This window comes from Crocodylus siamensis, chromosome 5, assembly GCF_052110815.1.
Source record: "Crocodylus siamensis isolate JL-2025a chromosome 5, ASM5211081v1, whole genome shotgun sequence".
Lineage (NCBI taxonomy): Eukaryota > Metazoa > Chordata > Crocodylia > Crocodylidae > Crocodylus > Crocodylus siamensis.
Window position 1 is genome coordinate 5,195,664 of NC_143399.1, and position 21,297 is coordinate 5,216,960.

At 44.4% G+C, this 21,297-nt stretch overlaps 1 protein-coding gene across 2 annotated transcripts in view; it reads right to left on the reverse strand.

The window, feature by feature from the left end:
* The window catches only part of TRABD2B (TraB domain containing 2B), a 416,430-nt gene that overhangs the window by 35,013 nt on the left and 360,120 nt on the right, over positions 1-21,297 (reverse strand). For both annotated transcript variants that reach the window (XM_090047376.1, XM_090047377.1), the window contains exon 6: positions 5,686-5,955. In XM_090047376.1, the coding sequence (XP_089903502.1) occupies positions 5,686-5,955 (270 nt within the window). The remainder of the gene's footprint in view (positions 1-5,685; positions 5,956-21,297) is intronic.

The window sequence follows — 21,297 nt, forward strand, 5'->3', positions numbered from 1 at the left end:
GCAAATCAAAAGGAAAATGCTTAGGCTTCATTTCTAACAAAAGTTTCTATTTCATTTAGATTCCTGACAACCAGAAGAAAAGGCAAATTGCAGTCAGAAGGCAAACATTTTTATTTTCTTTCAATTTTGGTGGGGAGAAAAGCAAACAAATGGTCAGAAAAAAAACCATTTGAACAAAATAATCTCTGTTGATTTTTTTGATTTTTTTTTTTTTAATAAATGCATTTTTCAACGAGCTCTGCCAGATAGCCCAGTTTTACATTGCACCCAGCAGATCAACAAATCTTGGCTGTGTCCGACACGGCGAGAACACAAATTCCAGATGCAGGAGCCTTCTGCTGTAACCCCCTGATGCTAGCTCTACAATGTATAGACCTAGACGCTATCAGGAAAAATGTGACAGCTGCTCTCAGCTGTCAGGATAAAACCGAAGAGAAAGGGCAATCTCTAAGGCATAAGCAAGATAAATAATAATAATAATGCATGGCATGAACTGATGACTCATTTTTATGAGGCTGTTTAGGATTGTGACTATAACCCCAGAGCCGACCAGAAATACACTGTGAACTGGGGCTTTAGTGGAACCATTAATTATGGATTTCCGGGCTTTTATAGGTCGAAGTCAGACCTTTGATGTTCCCTTAACATTGTTCTCGTGTGTTCATTTCCTTTGTTTCTGTATTGGTAGCTTAAAAAAACACCCTCAGATTTCCATGGAAGTGTATGTGATCGTCTTGTAATCCACAGTCTATAAAAACCTTGCAATTCATGGCTCATAAAATCCTCTAATCCACGGTCAATAAAGCTTTGGAAAAGAGCTCTATGAAACCTAGTGATTTCACAGTTCAATGGGGTTTGTACAAGAACCTTTAATCTGGTTTAAATTTGCATGGATTTCTCTTCCACCTGCACATTGTACTTGTCTTTTCAGCTGAAAATGCAGAAATCTAAAAAGTGATGGGTAGAAACCTACTGAGTTTGACATGCTTCAGGTTTTGGGGGGATTTTTTTGCCTGAATCATAACAATGCGTGACATCTCAGGTTTTCTTTCCTTTTCGTCAAGGCTGGGCTAATCAAGTTTCAAGTACTAACAAGTGAGTTATGAAATGGATATAAACTGTAGGGGTGTGCGAAACAGGCCCTATTCAATTTGGATTCAGCCCGAATCGGGGACAGCGATCAATTTGTTGATTCGGATCGCTGTCCCTGATTCGATTCGGCCGAATCTGAAGATTCAATGCTGATTTGGAGAACCAGCGATTCGGCCATAGACACAGCTTTAAATGTTTTTCCTACATACCTCGAGGTACCAGCATGACTCGTGAATGCTGCGATGCTGGGGCGGATACAGCATCCCCCAGGAGCAAGGGGGGAGGGGAACTGTGTGCTTGATGGCAAACCTGGAAGTGGACCAGAAGCACTTCCTGTCCATTTCCAGGTCTGCTGGGGAGCGTGCTGCCCCCCCCCCAGCTCAGCGATTGGCTGCAGGGGGATCCTGGGTGCCCCCCCAGACCCAGGAAACACCAGCCACTGAGCCAGGGGGGTGCAGGGGCCCCCAGCATGCTCTCCAGCAGACCTGGAAGTGGACAGGAAGTGCTTCTGGTCCACTTCTGCGTCTGCTGCCAAACGCACTAGGGAGCCCCCTGCACTCCTGTGGGACACTGCATGCGCCCCAGCTTCACAGCAGTCATGAGCTGCCTGGTACCCTGAGGTCTGTAGAAAAAACATTTAAAGCTGTGTCTATGTCCAAATCACCAGATCTTTCCAAATATCTCCAAATTGACTCAGAGGGTTGTGATTCAATTTGGAGAGATTAAAGGGTCCTCTGATTTGATTGGGATTTGGAGATTCAGACACCAAATTGTGTCAAACCTCTACCAAATTGAATCAGGGACCAAAGCTTCGCACAGCACTATTAGAAATCTCAGGAAGATTGCCCAAGAACGCAAGATACTGTAATACCAACCTACCTGAGCTGAGGAACTGGCCCATTTCACTGATATCTAAGCAAGATGCTCCAGTGAGCCAAATCTGCCATAGATTTATTCATTCCCTTCTGTCCGGAGAAGGATAACACAACAAATCTAATGGTTTCCACTGCTTTATAGTCTGTTATTGCCAGTCAGAGGTGAACCTTTTAAAAAGCAACACACTATTGGGTGCATAGCGCTATGCTCTGCCACATTCAATGTAATTAATGCTGATGAAAAAGACCTGCCAAAAGCACAATATGCAACAGCTGTTTTATAAATGTTGATACCACATCCATTTTATGGGGAAACCAAAGCTACCCATGAGTCTCTCATTTTGGATTAACAGTTTGTAACTTAAAAAAAAAAGAAAGAAGTAACTTCAGAATTGTGGAAGCACTAAAACATCTGAAAGCACTAAAGCAGATTATTATTATTATTATTATTTTCCTTCATTTTAGATCTCTGCTCTCCCACAGAAACCCACATATATCTCCCAAGGAACGTTTCAGCAAAGCAAATGTCAGTCTAAGTCTTATTCATGACAGGCTCCGTGAGACTCAAAGCTGATGTTTTCCCAATCCACATCCCCTCCCCACCATTCTCATTAGAAAGGAAGTAAAAGAATAAAATGTTTGGATTCAGATAAGATCCCACAGGAGCAGAGAACATATAATCACACTCTACCCTGGTGAACTATCCTTTTTTGAAAACCTTTCTTGGGAACAGTACATGCTATTAAAAAACATCAATGCCATTCAGCTGTTTAAACTTCTAGCTACACAGTAAGGCAACCACATTAGGCCCAATAGCCTCCCATCTGGCCTGCATTTATAGATAACAGGGGTGTCTGGCTAACAGCCAGGCACCAATCAGAGATCCCTCGTCTGTCTCTCATATTTTTGAGCTGGGCCAAATAGTCCTGTGGAAGACTTGGATCAAGAGGCTCAATTCCTTTAGAAGAAGGCAGCTAACAAAATCCATGACAAACTGCGTGTGAGCTAGAGACAAAGCACTCTCATCTGACGGGATCCAGCTAGGGGATACATTTCCAGAGGACAGCAAGTCATTCCAGATCCTGTTCATCATTAGACGCTGCAAAACCTTCAGAAATGCATTTCTACCACAGCAAGGACAGCATTAGCAACCGGGACCCTCAACCATGCACCCAGAAGGAACAGTCTTGTATCAGAAATAAGCCAGCCAGCCCTAAAATAAAATACATGTTGGAAAAAATGAAAGAAATATGCAAAGCAGAGTTTTTACCCCAAAAAGGGGTTTAAAAAAAGGGCAGAAATGCCGGACACTCTATACTACAACTGTTAATTTGACCTGCAAGTTTCCCATATGCTATCTCTGGTGATGGACACCAGAGGTAGGTGCATGGATGGATAGTCAGTAACTAATAGTTTCTTTCTTTGATAGCTAACTTATAAAAGTCATCATTACTTACAGCTCTTTGTTCAAGGACATTCCAGAATAAATGCATCTACTCCTATCTGCTCTTGGAAACTAGGTATGCCTAGTGATGGCTGCTATGTGGATGGGCAACCATCTGGGAACTGGGGTAGATAATGGGGCTGGGCAAAAAGGCACTGTTCCATTTCATCTTGAATTTCGAGGTTTGGACGGAAGAGCATTTTGTATCGAATTATTTCAGCTGTTCTGTTTTGCTTTGTCAAAACAGTAAGGCTGTTTCGACTCTGTTTCAATGTTTCGCTAGATCAGCCAGGGATGGGGAGTTGGCCTGATCTAGCATGGGGCCCAATCTAGCATGGGAGATGGGGAGTCAGCCCAGCTGGATTGACTTCCCAACCCCAGTGCTATGGTAAAAACATTTCAACTTTTGAAACATTTCGATTAGCATCGTTTTGTTTCAAGGCTGTTTCGATGCCCTTTGTTTTGTTTTGATTTTGCTATTTCGACCTTGAAATGAGTTGAAACAGTGTTGAAACAAAATGGCTGAAATTTCACACAGCCCTAGTAGATAAAAGAAAAGCTGAGATGCAGTTGAACACTTGGGCCCAAACTGAAGTCCCCTCTAGGTAGGGTGGTTAAATTTTGGACTATAACACAGTCTGATTTTAAATTCTATTTACCCTGCTGCATGTCATCTTGCATTTCTGAACATGCTCAGAAAAGATCCTCTACAGCCACTTACAGTCCCTCAGGATTCAATTCCACCCAAGAGGGTGCATAATGTTGTGAGTCCCTCAAATGGGCTCACCAGGGCTAGCACCTGATGGGGTAGAGAGCCCTTCCACTATTAACCCTGTGGTCTGTTAGTTATGGCACTTGACCAGAGAAGGGACGACATAGGGTTTAGGCCACGCTCACTCAGAGATGCTTTCAATTTCTACCTCCTATTGAAATGCCTGGGATACGAGGCACTGCCATGAACACCCTCTGCCTCTCCTGTTGAAGCTAGGCCACTGAAGAACCAGTCAAGTGAAGTCAGTCCCAATGACACTGCCACTATTGGGGCACCTTAGATGCTGGGCATCATTGCTGATTCTTCAGGCAAAGTGACCGGGTGGCAGCCATCTCTTCTCCAGGTATGGATGGCTGTTGCCTCTCAGTGAGCTCATCCACGCTTTGGTAGGTCTTGTTTGCTACTGGGTGCCCACGCACCCTCCTCACCCAGGCTAGCACCAGGTTAGCTGCCAAAAATGCAACCAGACTGTACTGGGTTACATGGTACCAGATGGCAGATCAAGAGAGGCCTGGCCTGACAGTATGTAGAGCCACTGGAGAGCAAACCACAGGGAGGTATGGCTTGGTGAGATGCCTACTGCCCTGGAAAGGTAGGCATTTAATCTGCCCAGTGGGTAGGAGTGAGCCCATTCCTGTGCCCATTTTACCCAATGGTTATGCAATCAAAATACCCTGGACCATACACTCCCTGGCTTGCTGTCCTTCTGCCCCACATATCTTCCCTTTTAGCTTCCCTGTGGGGCAACTGCAACTGGAGATGGAGTATGTGTTTGGCCTCATCTAGTAGCTAGTCCACTTGGCTGGGAAATAGGAGACAAGTTGAAACCCTCTCTGGCTATGAGCTGCCTACAACCCAAGTCTCCCACCCCCTAGGCATACTTTCAGGCTCTCCTTTTCCCACTCCATTTCATGTGACGTAAAGCGCTACATGCGTTCCTGGGTTACATCTGTGTAAGTGACCCTAAATGCTACTTATGTGGCCAAGCTTTGCCATGTAAGTGCTATTTACCTGTCTAAAGGTAGAGTTGGATTGGGGCCCTGGTGAATACTAGGCCAAAGAAACCAAATGAGTGGAAAGGCTTTGTTTAACCTCATCAGAGCTAATGAATACCAGAAAGGATAAATTTGTGCACTAGGGAATGAAGCTATATGGAACATTTCTTTCTTTCCTGCTTTTTCCTGTTTTTTCCTCTTCTTTAATTCATGTCTATTTGCATTCTGTGTATTTCAAACTTTCTTCATACCAACCTCTCCCCTCCCCCTTCTCTGTTGAACACGATCTGTACATGACAGTGCAGCCTTCCTCCCTATTTCTAAACCACTTCTCCCCACATCTGGACAACATGTTTGTCCCTACCTATCTAACCTTTCCTCTATTCTATTCATGGCCCAAGGCTTGCTGCATCATCCAATCAGTGCTGGTCAACAACAGGAAAATGACTTCAAGGTCAGGACATCTTGAGCAGGGGGAAGGATGATGACATGAAAGCTTGGACTCACCTGTCTTCTATCCGAACCCACAGGTCATTGAACTGCCTTTGGCGATAGTGTTTGTGCTGCTTCTTGTGCCATTTCTTCTGTCGGCCAAACTCTTCTAGCTGGCTGATGCTATCTGGCAGCAGGAGGTGAGGAGGCAGGCTGTCTTCTTCACCAGACTGAAGAGGCTTCAGAGAAGGAGAGGACAGTGGCACTTGCTCAGAAACGTGGTCGGCTGGTGCAGTGGTTCCTGAAGAGGCCTCTGAGGATGGGCTTGTGTTCTTCATCCTTGAGCTGCAAAATACAACATTTAAATCTGTGGTGTGCAAACGGGTGACAATGCAACAAAAGGCGGTACAATTTAGCATCCCCTCCAGATCTGGCTGGGGGGCCTGCAGAGAAGGGTGTTAAGGATTCAAGAGAGGCTGAGACAGGATGATGGAGAGGCTTCTACACAAAGGTGGATTAAATAGGCTAAGATATCTCAGGTTAGAGAAAAAGCAATTTGCAAGAATGATAGAGGTCTATAAAATAACAAATGGCATGAAGAAAGCAAACAAGGATTTGCTGTTTAGTGCCTCTCACAATGGTAGGGCTTGGGGACATATGAAGAAATTATGAGGAAACAAGTTTAAAACACAAGGAAATGCCTTTTCACACCACGTATAATTGTCTTGTGAGACTTAATGCCCTTAGATGTACAGGCTGATCATTTAACCAGGTTCAAAACAGAAGTGGACAAATCCATGAAGGATGGCTTCATCACTGGGTATTAAATATAATAGGTTATTTAGCAGTGAAACACGAACATTAAGACTCTCTAGGCCTCTGTAAGAGAAGAAGAGAATGGGACAGATTAGTCTGGACAGGCCTTTAGCATCTGCTCTGTGCCTACTAAGGCAGATAGACCTGGCATCTGAATCATACAGCATTTCTTATGTTCTTTCCTATGTTCTCAAAGTAATGAGTCCATACAAAACTGCAGTTTGCAAAACTATTGGTATTACATGGATGCTGTGACTTCTTCTGGCAGAAACAATTAAAGCCATGTGAAAAGCTCTGCCTCCTGAGAGCAACTAGTAAGACACTTTAATGAAAAATAAAAAGTTCTACATGTCTTTAGTGACAACATACACAATGCATTTCAAGTGAAACCACATGCTCCAATAAGGAACATTTTGTTCCATTCCAAGAAAGATTTGCATCTACTGCTATTAGTAGCTGTTGTTTTTTTTTAAATCCATTACAATAGTACTCAGCATAATCAAGGTCCCTTTCTTCTCCAGCATATTCCCTCTAAAAGGATCCCACTGATCTGGATCCTACTTTGATCCAGGCTTACTGCTACTGTGATGTAACCATTGCTGACAGAAGATTTATTCATAGATTCATAGATGCTAGGGTCAGAAGGGACCTCAACACATCATCGAGCCCAACCCCCTGCCTAGGCAGGAAAGAGCGCTGGGGTCAGATGACCCCAGCCAGGTGCCTATCCAGCCTTCTTTTAAAGACCCCCAAGGTAGGGGAGAGCACCACCTCCCTTGGGAGCCCATTCCAAATTTTGGCCCCCCATACCACGAAGAAGTTTTTCCTGATACCTAGCCTAAATCTGCTCTCTGTTAGTTTGTGACCATTGTCCCTTGTTTTCCCAAAAGGTGCCCTGATGAACAGAGCATCTCCATTCCCTTGCTGCATCTCTCTAATGAATGTGTAGGCAGCCACAAGATCACCTTTAAAGTGACAATAATTTGATCAAAGCCAGCATGAACGAAGCTCTTCGGAGGTCAGTAATGTTCTACCACAGCCGCAAGAAGCCCTTTGTTCTGAATTTGGTAAAACTGCTTTGGCTTTTCAGAGTCCTGTTTCAGAGATTTAAAATTTCATGGAGTCAAATTCCAACACAATTGCTCATACCACTTTATACCATGGATTCATGGCCATGTAGGATAAAGGCAACAGCACATGGCCCAAAGAGACTTTTCTTCCCAGCATGTGTTGAGTGTCTCGATGAGTTGAGAATCACATTGAGAATCTTGCCAAGGATTGACTTGGCAGATGTACAGCATCTCTCATAGGAGAATCTCAGAGCTCTTTCTCTCAATGCCTGTGAGACTGAGAGCGAGAGAGAGAGAGAGAGAGAGAGATGAGTGGGCTGCTCTATTCAGTGTTGAAGCAAAGCCATCTCTGGAAAGGACACTGGGACTCAGAAGTCATACCTATAAGGCAAACTTATCTAGCTGGACAATAGTGTCTTCAAACATACTGTACTGCTCTACAGAGGCTGACTCCTAACCAAAAGCATTGTAATAGGGTTGGCAGCTAATGCCTAGAAGGGCTAATTAGCACCGCAGTAAGCCAGTGAGTGCATCTCAAGGATATAGGTCTTCCAGTCTAGGTGCAGAACCTGCTTGAGGGTACTGCTGCCTCATATGGTTAGTGTGTTGTGTAGACATGGCCTCCAGTATATGACAGAAACATCATACACTAGGATAGGGTATCAAGTGAATACTATCAGATTTGCAGCTTGTACCAAGTTACATGAGACTGATAAGAGCAGGTCTTTAGTCTTAACTATTAACAGATGATGGTAAAAAGGAGGGGAGATGTTAAAAAACTGAGCCAAAGTTGACTGAAGTAAATGAAAAAGCTCCCGTCACATATCAGTGGGCCAGTCTATAAATCTAAAGTGCACCACAATAAAGAATTATCCTCATCTCCCTAAGATAATTATAGGACCTTAGCAGCAACATATCAGTGTTCACATAATGGGGTCATTAAGCCTGATAAGAAGAAGGGACAAGAGTGATGGTATGATGTCAGGGTTTATATGGACAGAGATGAAGGATTCAAGTCTACAAGAGGCTTACAAGCAACAGGAATTACTTAATGAAGCAGGAGATTGCCATATATGCATGTAGATAGGAGGAAAGAGAGTTTTTCTCTGCTTATGCTTTCATGGATTTAAATGCACTTATGTGCCTACCCAGGCAGAACGTGACAGAATATATATGGCCATACTCCTTTTGAATATGCTCAAAAGGAGAAAGCTAAATGCACAGGTGGAAATAGGTTCTACACTCTGGGCATGTCTACATGTACATTTACTGTGCAGTAAGTTACTGCACAGTAATCAGTTTTTAGCCCAGTGTCTAGATGTGTAGCCATTAAAGTGCATTAATGCTGTGTGTAGACTGACTTGGGACTAAAGTTAGTCCCAAGTCAGCCCACACACACAATGTTTCTGCACAGTAAGGGGTCTACACATGACTTACCATGAAGTAACTAACTAGGTGTAAATTTGATGCCTGCATGACGCAAGTATCAAATTTTTGTCCAAGTTGGCATAAGTCACCATAGTTACTGCACAGTACAGAAGTGTATGTGTAGATGTGTGCCCGCACTGCGCAGTAAGTTTCGGTTACTGTGCAGTAACTTAAATTACTGCAAAGTAAATGTGCACATGTAGATGCACCCTCTATGTAGGTGGCACAAACACCTCTTATGGGGCACCAGATTAAGATGTGCAGCACACATGTTCCACATAGGCTGTGAGCCAAAATTAATGTAAGGTAGTTGCCCTCATGTGGAACTGAACATACACTCACAGACTTGCTCTTTCAGGCACCAGCACTAGCCAAAGGCAGTGACATCCTCCTTATTTTAGGCTGGAACATGTGCAGAACAGGCCTGCCATGGTTCATTGCAGTGCTCCTCTGCACAGTTCTTTGGCAGTGGAGATGGGCCCAGGATGCGCTCATAGAAACTGAAATCAATCTCTGCTTCAGAGCAAAGTCCCATTACATTTTTAAGGAATTTTCCCATTGGTGTCTTTTTCCTTCTTTCCCAAAACATTCCCCCAAACTCTAAATAAACAGAAAGAAGGTCAACATGAGACTTTCTTGATGGCAACCCAGGGAAAGCAAAAAGTAGACTTTCTGTCTTGTAGACTCATTACTAGCCCCAAAAGATTTAGATGCATAGGTCCTGCATGATTCCTAGAAAGTACCTTGAGACATTAAAGCCAAACATTTCCAGATTTTATCACCTTTTCTCTGATTATATGTGCTTATAATGAACCAAACTCCAATGTGAGTGGAGTCAGTAGAGAAGTAACTTTGTAGGCTGGGATACTGGAGACTATTTAAGTAATCTAGATGCTTCTTCTCATTAGAATTACAGGGAACTGAGCATCAAAAGCCTATTGCTGGCTTTGAAAATCTCAGGTTTAATGTCTTCAATCACCATCACATGACCAACAGGTTGTAAACTTGTTATTTCAGAACATTCCTCAACAAAAGGCTAATTCAATAATGGAGCCCTTTTAAAGTTTTGTAACATAAAGAGAAGGGTTATAAACTAACCACTCTCATTTTTAGCATCTGGTAAGCTGGGAATAGCTCACCTATGAGAACTGTATCTTCCATTGGGTTGACGTTTGTTCCTCTGTTTTGCACCAATGATACCATGAAGTTTTGGGTAAATTTTGCGAAGCTCTATTTGTGACATGTGCCCATTCAAATATCTCTACAACATGTCCCTTTGGGAATGACAATGCTAGAACATGAAGTGCTGAGAAACTTAGGTGGAAACATATCTCCAGAACAAACATCAGACTCAACAATTTGTCACATCTCTTGCTTAGGAGTGAAAACATATTCCAATGACGGTGGGCAGGGTGGGGTGGGGGGGCTGAAGTCAGATATAATAAGAGTAAAAAACAAAACCAGCCAGCAAGTTTTTATCATGTTAGAGTGAAAATATTTTGTTATTGATGCAATAAATTCTAGAGATTCAGCTTTTTCCAAATCTGGTCATCATGGCTAGGGACAGAAGTTACACATAAATCAGTTTAATTCATCAGAAATTGGCTCAAACCTGTAACAGAACAGAAGTTCAGTGCACATAAACCAGTTTCAGCCATTTTGAAACTGGTTAAAGATAAAAATGGTTGAATGGAGTATCAGACTTAAGACATACAAAAAACTAGAACTCTTGGTTCCAAAATGATACCTTTTATTGTCTAAGGTCCCTTCAAAGCCCAGTACTTCGGTGGAGGGACGGCAGCCTACTGTCATCCCACGTGCAGATCCGGGGGTCCATGCCCCCTGGGAAGAGTCCAGCACAGCCCTGCAGCCCTCCCAGGGGGCAGGGGGGCAGGCCCCCAGATCTGTGCATGACAGGACAGCATGCTGCTGCTGCCAGCCAAGTGATACGAGTTTTGTTTTGAACAGTCTGAGGTGCAGTTTCACAACCCCCCCTACACCTATCTCCTTGAAGCGTGGTAGGCGTCATGCCCTCAGAAAGGCAACCATCTCTGCAATCTGCACCTGAATCAGCCCCAAAATGACAAAGGTATAGGCATTTTAGTGATTCCCCATTATAGTCTATGGGCGAATCTCTGAAATAGCATCGAAATTCCAAAACAGTTTTGCTCGAATCGAATCGAGACAGTGATCCAAAATACTGAATCGAATCACCGTCCCTCCAAAATGGCCAAAACCAAATCGGAACACAGCTGGTTTGCACAGCCCTATTGTTAGGTAGTCTGCAACCCCACATACAGAATATTTTTCTCTCCATTATTAGTTCATTTTTCAATGTACATATTTGTTTTAGAGATGTCAATAAAGCAGAGAGAAATCTGGTGCTTTGAGGCTGTGAAGTGCAGTCCTTAGCAATATCGAGAATGCCCCATGTGTACATACAAATACCCCAGCTCTGTACAGATGTCTCATGCAGTTTCCATGGATATCTTGATCTTTAAGACCCTCTTCTCCCAAATATATTGTCCCTATGTGAGGTGATCTGGAAAATATTCTGAAAACTGAAGCACATGCATCTTCTTAACCTATCACCAAAGGCATAATTTGAGTTTAATGTTCTTCTCCGGAGCATGCAGTTCTATAAAACAAGGTCTGGAAATCAAAGTGATGGAATTTGGAAACCTCTGATTTCATGCTCTCTGCAGGCTAGCTTGTAAGATTTAAGAAACTTGGGGGGAAATGTAGCCTTAGTTCTGTAAAACTCTTGATTTAGACCAGTGGGGGGGGCAACCTTTTTGGCAGATGTGCCACAAATTAGTCCCAGACCCTCTCCCACTGCCACTCTGATCCCTTTCCCCTGCCTGATCTGCCACTCTGCTTTCTACTCCATGCTCCATATGCCTGTCCTCGCCCTTCTCGCCACAAGCGATAGGTTGGCTACCCCTGGTCTAGACACAGAGGCTCCCATGACCCATTTAACTCCTGTTTGAGGTTTTGTTTTTCCTTCTTCTTTTTTGGCCATCCACAATCTGGATCTAAAATTACCATATTGCTATTTCAGGCTGAGAGCTATCTGCTTCACTGCAGCGCATGTACAGTTTTCTCCCATATCCCCCGGGGTCCCTGTTAACATCAACCTTTGAGCTTTAAACCATAAAACTCAAAGGTCTTACTTACGGTGTAACCGTAGCCACAAATGTGGATCCATAAAAGTAATACCATGAATCCCATACTTAGCCTTGCTCCTTGATTCCAGTTCTAATTTGCTTCGTTTGCTTCTTGGCTAGCTACGAGCACTACAAACTCCACCTGAGACCTGAAAGCACAGTCATATCCAGGCTGCCTACCAGACTGTCACCACCAATAAAGAGAGAGCAACAAGAAATTACCAAGGAATTGTTGTAAGTCTGAATAGCCAGAGCAGATTCCTGGTCTCTCTGCCAAATCTGTATCAATGCCACAGGGGTAAGTGAAATCCTGGTTGCATCACAACCAACATGAACACTCCCGTGGACTTCCACAGGACATGGGGAGAAAATGTGGGAAAATGAAGTGAGAAAATACGACTTAAAGAGCCCCTGGCATAAGCCCATGATAGTTCTATCAACTTATGGCACAGAGTAGGTATGCAGAAAGATGGCACTTGCAAACCTTTTCCTTGACATCAATACAATTTATATTTCAACTCAAAATGCAAGCTCATTTTTTTTCGTAGGGTGCATGTTCCATAAAATACCTGCAAGACTTTTTCATAACAGAAGCATGGAAGTGTGCTACGTGCATTTGGGTGAAGGGAAGCCTTTATTTGTTGCTTCTCTCCAGCCTTCTCAGGGCAATTTTTTTTTTCCTTTTGGGATATATATTTTTTTAATTTGAGAGACAAGATGAAACATTCTGCTTTGTCAAGAGGGGAGTTGTGGTGATAGTGAGGAATGCATGTTGTGGCAGCTTCGTCTCTGTGCCATCATTGTGCTGCTGCACAAGGAGTACAGCCAAACGCTAGCTAATAACATTTTATTAGAGATGGCTTCTCAGAAATTCCAGTTTGGGAGTCTCTGTCAAGTCAAGAATCCTTCACTCGCTCACATCCATCCTTCCTCCCCTGCCCACATGCCACAAAGGCAGCTGTATTTTTTTTTTTAATCCTTTTCTCTGCTCTTATTCACTTTGTGAACACACTTCGTGCACTACATTATGGCCATGTAATGAGTCTCTGAACTGGGCGGGGGAAGGGTTAGTTTTTAAACTTTATCAAGATGAAAATAAAACGTTTCACATTTTCCAGGGAGGAAAAAAAAAGCAAGAGCTCCTTAATTGTTCTAGAATAGCCAATAGGCTAGCAGAGCAGTCAACTAGAATGGGAGAAAGAGAGGTTCAAATCCCACCTCTGCCTAATTCAGGTCAAGAACTTGTACCCCAATCTTCTACTTTGCAAGAACATGCCCCTGCCCAGTTATTCCCAACAGGCGATGTGTTGCTCCCGAGACCCTCCAGCGGTGTTTGTGACCAGAGGAAATTATAATGTTTAAGCTGAGGTGGAAAAACTCATCAAAGTAAGGTATTGCTCAGCAGTGTTGCCCACATGTCACATCTCTTCTCCTGTTCTGTTTCCATCCCCCAAAACCCCATGGAGATCAAAAGGCCATTGAAGTGCCATGGCATGGAAGGAGATGCAGATTCCCGTATTGGACCCCATTTTGTCTCCCTGCACTTCTTCCACTTCTAGAGTCAGCCAGGAATTTTCCATCTGAATGATTCTTCAAGAGAAAACACATTTTCCGCAGGTAAAATTTACATTTGCCCAATTTTTTTTCCTGTTTTCTATTGGGAAAAAAACTAAGCTTTGCATTTTGGTTTGTCAAACTGGTTCAGAACATTTTGAGTTGAGTCAGTTCAACATGGTGGCTCTCTTGATGGGAGTAACAATTCAAAAATCAAATGCCTTCATTTCCTCCTATTGGCCAGCTTCCCTGACTGGAGTAATTATTTCTTGATGCAATATAGTATCCTCTCTGATGAAGTGGCATGATGCATCATGGGTATCAAACAAGTGTTTGAACTTTCATGAGAGCTTTAGTATCTCTTAGGAAACTGGCAAGTGGATGAGAATGGCACAAGACCCAATGTACAACTCCCATTAGGCAATGGGACAATTTTTTTTGGCATATGGAGTTTGTAACAGATTCAATACTCCAGCTTCTCATCATTCAGCACTGAAACAAATATTGAAATATGAAAATCTCCCATGGGATGGAAATTCTGATTTTTACTGATTCTGATTTTTACTAAGCTCTACCTACTGTGTCCAGATCTGGCTTTACATGTAGAGTAATGGAGGGAACTGTCTAAAGCTGAGAATGATAAAGTCATTAATCAGGAATCTAATCAACATTTACTCCATCCATTTTTCTCTGTGCTTAAAAAAGAGCAACAGCAGGGGAAGACATTCAATTCCTGCCTTTGAATGTAACTTTTTAAGACACACATGCTTATTTTTTTTAAATAAAGAATGGTGAATCCATTACTGGGTTATGTGATCTCCGCTTCTCCTTATGAACTCTCAAAACTATACTTTTCTATGTTAGTGAAGACGATGGCATATTCATCATATATAACAGCACTTTTCAAGTGCTACAAAGTACCATTTATAGTCTATAGTTTAGTAGGTTTTAAAAGGTATAAAATTCAAACACAGAGGGCACATCTACACAGGTGCTTTACTGCACAATAGACTGATTTGCTGCAGAGTAAAACATCACCATCTATATGTGTGCAACAATTAGGTCAGTGTAAACTGAATTACTGAGCTGTCGGATAGTGCCATCAAACACAAGTACTATCCAATGGTGGAGTAAATTGCTACACTTAAATGCACGTGTAGACAGTGATGTCCTGATTAATTTACTCTGGCTCAAATTGTGCCAAATTTTATTCAGTCACATTAATTGCATGTGTAAATATGCCCAGGTTGATTTGATCTTCTGAACTGAAGTTCCTTAAAATTGAGACCTAGCCTCAAACCTTCCTAAAGTTTTGGGTTGTACATCTTGCAGTTTTACAACATTCTGGGTGTATCTACATGCTTATTAATGCACCATAGTTACTGTACATTAAGTTTAGTACCTGTGGGCATTTTATACACAAACCTTTTTGTTCCTCGACATGCTGGACATCTGGTGGGTTGGAGCAGACTTCATTAATCAAGGCTGCTCTGCATGCAAGCTGACGTGTACTGCACTGTGACGTATCTAGTATAAGTGGCAAAATGCTCATCAGCAAGCAGAAATTGGCAGCGGTGCACTTTTGAACTAAAACACCTCTGATGTATTCTAGTTCAAAGTGCACTGCCGCCATTTTCTCAGCACTGACATGCATTTCGCCACTTATATAACTGCATGTACTGCAGTGCCAAGCACTTTTAAAAGCACCCGGGTCTGTGGCATAAACCCGTGTAGAAATGCCCTGTATTACCAGTTACTAAATCAATGCACAGTAACTGGTGCTACTGTGAAGCAGTGCCAGCACATGCTTTTTAAGTGATATTAATGCACAGTAGCCAAGTGTATTACCATATTAGCATGGCTTTCACTGTGACACACTAATGCACCACAGAATTAGGCTACTGCACATTTAGCTTCTCATGTAGATGCTCCCTCTGATGCTAGTTTGGAAACTCTCCAAGATACTAGAAATGACAAATGAATGCCTTTGTTCTGGCTGAAGACTATGATTTTGGATCTAAGAGAACAAAGATCAGGCCAAGTATTGATCTAACTCTTCCCAGCCATGAACGGATCTAGAATTTCCTAAAGTGGGGTGCAGTACACTAAATCTCAGACCAAGGGGGAATAGGGCAAGGTGTGGCTAGAGGCCTTGTCCTGGTGGGAAACACCAGGAAGCCAGGCAGGTAGCAGGTCCAGAAAGGGGTGGGTGGGGGGAGCTGTCTGCTATTCCTATTCCCATCTGACCTGGGTGTTAGGGAGCACCAGAGCTGCTTCTATCCTGCTACAACTGCTATGGATGGTGGCAGCATAGGGTACCAGGCTCAGCAGGGGACAGCAGTGGCAGTGCACAGGTTTCTCCTTCCAGCATCTCCTCCCTGGCTGCCCTCCCTCCCAGGTGTCCCCTTCTCATCAGGAACAGGTGCTGGAAGGAGAAACTGGTGTGCTGCCATCACTGCTGCTATCTGAACCCGGCTCCCTGCACAGCTTTGCCCTGAAGCCAGTAGCTGGACTGGAACAAGACTGGCTCTGGGCTTCCCAGGCCTGTATCAGCTGGGGACAGCGGCGGCAGCAGCAGCAGCAGCAGCAGTGGAAGGGTGGTGCCTGAAATAGGCCAGGAAATGGTTTTTACAAGTTAAAGCTCCCCCTCCCCCAAGTGTTGCTGCAGTCCTTCTGCTTCTTTTGTTTTATCCTTGCACCCAAACACTTCTAAGAAAAGAACAAATCACTGTTCAAAATCCTAGTCAGGTGCAAAAGGAAAACACTCCAAACTGTCTGCAGGCAACTCTGTTTCACTCTAGTGGAGAGAATACCTTCTTCTAAGATGAACCGACAATTCATCAGCTAGCCACCCACCCTCCTAAACTCCATGGCTATTTTTCCCAAATCTGAAGTTCACTGATTTCCAATTGCATGTGCTACCCAAGCCTCTGCTTCATTTTAACCTGCATTTATTAACCTGAATGCATAAATATTTTCTTTCCAAATGAAATATCCATTATTCATTAACATTCTTTCAAGATAAAATATGCCCATTTATAAGAAAGCTTTGAGGAAAAAAAGGTTGCTGTATGCTCCTTTCTAATTGAAAATTGCAATGTATGAAAGCAGAGCTCATTCACAATTCGAGTAGGTAGGAAACATTTTAGGTCAAGATCAGGGAAGAAGGTAGAGGGAAGATTGATTTTTAATGAATATGGACAAGGAGGATGGAGCTGGGCTGTTCTCAGTGGGGGCAGCCGACAGAACAAGGAGCAATGGGCTCCAGTTGCAGCAAGGGAAGTTGTGGTTAGATATTAGGAACTACTTTCTTACTAGGAGGGTCATAAAGCAATGGACCAGATTACCTACAGAAATTGTGAAGTCTCCATCCTTGGAGGTTTTTAAGACCAGGCTGGACACAGCCTTGGCTGGGATGATGTAGTTGGGGCTGGTTCTGCTTTGAGCAGGGGGTTGGACTACATTTAACCTCCTAAGGTCCCTTCAGCCCTCATTTTCTATGATTCTGCCTATCACTGAACCATCTTGAGTTGCATGGCTTTGATCTTTATCCTGCTGATGGCAACAGCAAATTTTATCTTAATTCTGTATGATGGTTCAGCTGACTGAGGGGATGATGCTCCCCAGTGACAAGTAAGGACAATTTTCTGAAGTCAGTGAGAGTTGAGGGATCTTGACTGGGAGAACAGGAGGCTTCACCTTTTTAGAGGTTCTCAAAACATATCAAGACTGAGCCCTTAAAGGCACAACTCAGCTTTTTCCCAGGAGCAGGCCAGACAATTCCCAGAAGCAGATGTTTTGGAGGATACCTGTGAGCGGCTTGGTGGGTAGGAAAAGCACCCAGAGTTCAACAGTTTTAGCAGGAAACACATGCCTGCTCCCTGGCAGGGAGCTAGTCCCACATGTGCCTGGGTGTCTTCTCATTTACACCATCTTTTACACTCATGTGTCTCCATTGGCTTGAACGCTGGATGCTACCAGAGTCAACTCTGCCAAGAATGGGGTGCAAGGAAGCAGTACAAAAGTGTCTCTAAGCCACTTCCCTGACCTTGGGGCTAGTGGTCCAAATATCTGGTTGCCTCAGAGTGGCTCAAACTTGTGTTGAGAAGTCTTTCACCCTCCACAGCCTCAACAGGAGACCGGCTAGTGCTGAGATAGCAGCCATTTGCCTTGAGACGGGGAAAGGGTCTTTTAGCCAGGGCGGTGGGGTTGAGCACAGGAGAGAGAAACAGCAGGAGCACCTGGCTGCTTCACTCCATCTGGGCGCCACTCCTGTCATACCAGCCCATCGGGGGACCTCTGTGTACGCTCGGAGAGTTTTGTTCAGCGTGGACCAGAATTAATCAGACCTGAGATGGGAATGGTAGTAGGGGCCGGGTATCTTTACTGGGGATGATTTCTGGGAGTGAATGATAATTGCCACTTGTCATGTGTTTCAGCAAAGCCAACATTTATAAATGCTGCTCAGAGATGCACACACAAAGAAAGAGAAAAACAGGAAGGAAGGAAGGAAGGACTTTTGACTTTCTAACTACTTTATTCAGGGGCTCGGGGTACAAAAAGTTGGCCCCGCCAGGGTTCAGGTCCAATGTACAAAGCAAAGGCACCCAAATTACCGTCAAACCAAGAGCACCATGCCATTACAGTCATAACATCACCGTGACAGACACCGTCACAGTATTACATGCTGTTATGTGGTCGGGATGCCGGCCATGCAGTCGTACAGGCCAAAGCCCTCTAGAAACAAATGATTCCTACCCTGCTCTCTCCAGTCATACATGTGACAACACATTCAAGGTCCCACACAAAGAAATAAAAGCAAAAAGCAGCCTGGTGAGGGCAGGGAGGAAGGAAGGGAAGGAGCAAAAGCAAATTTCAGGTTTCTTTCTGGGAAGAGAACCCCATCCCACAATAAATGAAACATCAGGAAAATGAAAACCACTTGTGGCGTCATTCCCCAGAGCCTGTGTCACTTCTCCCTGTTGTGCACGCATGGTGTTTTCTTAGCATATGTTTCTTTGCTTGACTGGAAATACTTTATTTGAGTGCCAGAGGTCTGAGGTCTGAGGTGGTATCTTGGCCTGTCATGCATGGCATTTCTTAGCTGCTGAACAGCTATATAACATGATTCCCAATACGTCTAGCAAAAGCCACTGATGAGCACTGAAACTATGGATGGCATTTGGCTTCGAGTCTACCAGTTGTGTTACTGAGCTACCACAGTACAATACAATGCCAGGGCGTGTGGAAGCAACCTAGCTAGGATTTCTCTTCCAATGCTGCTGCTATTCCACTTAGGTTACACTGCAAACAATATTTTTTGATTTGGTGGTAAAAGGTTTTTCATATTAAAATTGCTCTCAAGTTTCCATTCAGACTTCTACATTTCACAGGTTTCCTTTCATTTTTATTTTAAATAGCTGGAATAAACTGGAGTCTCTTCATGTGCACTGCTGCCCACTATTGCATGGGATGAGAATAACGGCATGTCATGGGCCCCATATTGTTAACAGATAAGGAAGCTTTTTTTCTGTTCAAGAAGCAATGGGCCTGAAAAATTTAAATGCATCATTTACCACTGTAATTTGCTACTAAGTTTGCATCCTTTTTCATTGATGGGTCATTGTCTTGCAAGAGCTCTTGGGAAGTAAACTTAGTTCTTTACTTAAACTGTAGAAGCCAACAAGAGGCCTTTTCCCTCTACCTCATCCAGTCCTCCCTGAGAATTGTTCTCAGTGCTTCGGCCTTACTCTACTGCTTTCCCAGCAAATGAATATTCCCACAGAGCAGGAGGTTTTCTAAAAGGGCCCTTGAGACTGAAGATCACAAGACTCAGGACATTACAATAGCATAAATGTTTCTAAATCTCTTAGGTCAAGAGTGTCAGAGATACAGGCTGGGGGCCAGATCCAATCTGCAGAGCCATATCATCTGGACCCTGGTCCTGGCCCAGCATGGAGCCAGTCTGGGACCCCCCCCAGCAAATGCTAGATCCACTCTGGCTGGTCCAGGAATATACCTCATGCAGTGCCCACTCTGCATGGTCCAGGATGTGAGCTGCACACGGTGTCTGCTCCGAGTCTGGGGTGGGCACTGGGTGCAGAATGAGTCTCAGACTGGGTGCCATATGTGGTGCACTTGGGCACACCGGGGAGCAGAGGGTGGGAGGCCCTGTGTGTTCCCCACATGCCAGAACTGGAGCCTGCTCTACGATGGTCCGGGACCCTTGCTGCATATGGCATCCACCCCAGACCAGATGGAGCAGGAACTGTGTGTAGTGTCATCCTGGACCAATGGGACCAAGCACAGCAGGTGCTGGATTCATAGTTTCATAGTAGGTCGGGTCGGAAAGGACCTAAGCAGATCATCAAGCCCCACCCCCTGCCATGGGCAGGAAAGAGCACTGGGGTCAAATGACCCTGGCGAGGTGTTCATCCAGCCTCCTCTTAAAGACCCCAAAGGTAGGAACAGACCACTAGATCCCCCCTCAGCCTTCTCTTGTGGAGGCTGAACAGGTTCAGGTCCCGCAGCCTCTCCTCATAGGGCCTGCCCTGCTGCCCCCCAGTCATGTGAGTGGCCTCCTCTGGACCCTCTCCATGCTGTCCACATCCCTCCTGCAGTGCGGCGCCCAGAACTGGACGCAGTACTCCAGCTGCGGCCTGACCAGTGCCGCATGGAGGGGGAGGATCACCTCCCTGGACCTGCTCGAGATGCATCTGTGGATGCATGACAAGGTGCGGTTGGCCTTCCTGACCGCCTCCCCACACTGCCGGCCCATGTTCATCTTGGCATCAGTGATGACTCCAAGATCCTTTTCTGCCTCTGCCCTGATGAGAAGGGAGTTCCCCAGCCTGTAGGTATGGTGCCGGTTGTTCCTCCCCAGGTGCAGCACCTTGCACTTGTCAGTGTTGAATCCCATCCTGTTCTCATCCGCCCACCCTTGTAACCTGTCCAGGTCCAATTGCAGCCTATTCCTCCCTTCTAGCGTGCCCACTTCCCACATCTTAGTGTTGCCTGTGAATTTGAACAGGGCGCTTTTTACCCCCTCATCCAAGTCGCTAATGAAGATGTTGAACAACAACTGTGGGGGATTGTTCATGACTATGGGGAGGGGAGTGTCCCGGGCCTGATCCAGCCTGAAGGGCTGGTCCCATACCATTCATCTGGGCTTTGGACTGGTCCCAGGCAACTCCCCTGGCCCCTGGAGCCAGTTGAGTTTGACACCTCTATCTTAGGTGCTTTTTCTATACACACATATAGGATAAAGTAAGACTAACTAGTGAAATACCTCCCTCTACTTAGGTGCTTGTGCAATATCTCACCTTGAAATGGTACCTCTGAACCTGGGATGGAGGTTGGAAATTAAAATCTCACTAGGGTTTGCAAGTATCACCAAATATTTTCCTAGCTCTTACAGACTATACAGATTGAGGTGACCACCTAGGGATTTTCTGATTCTGCTAATTTCTCCTCCCTAATAATACATATCACCCACTTCTTTAGATGTAAACCCTGCGGCAGGATCTGCACATCCCCGCACTTTCTTACATCAAGCTGTCCCTGGTACAATCTCCGAGGAATACATGCACAAGATTTGCATTGAACTCCAGGGACAATTCACATGCCTCTGTTTTTTTTGATGCCCAATCTGC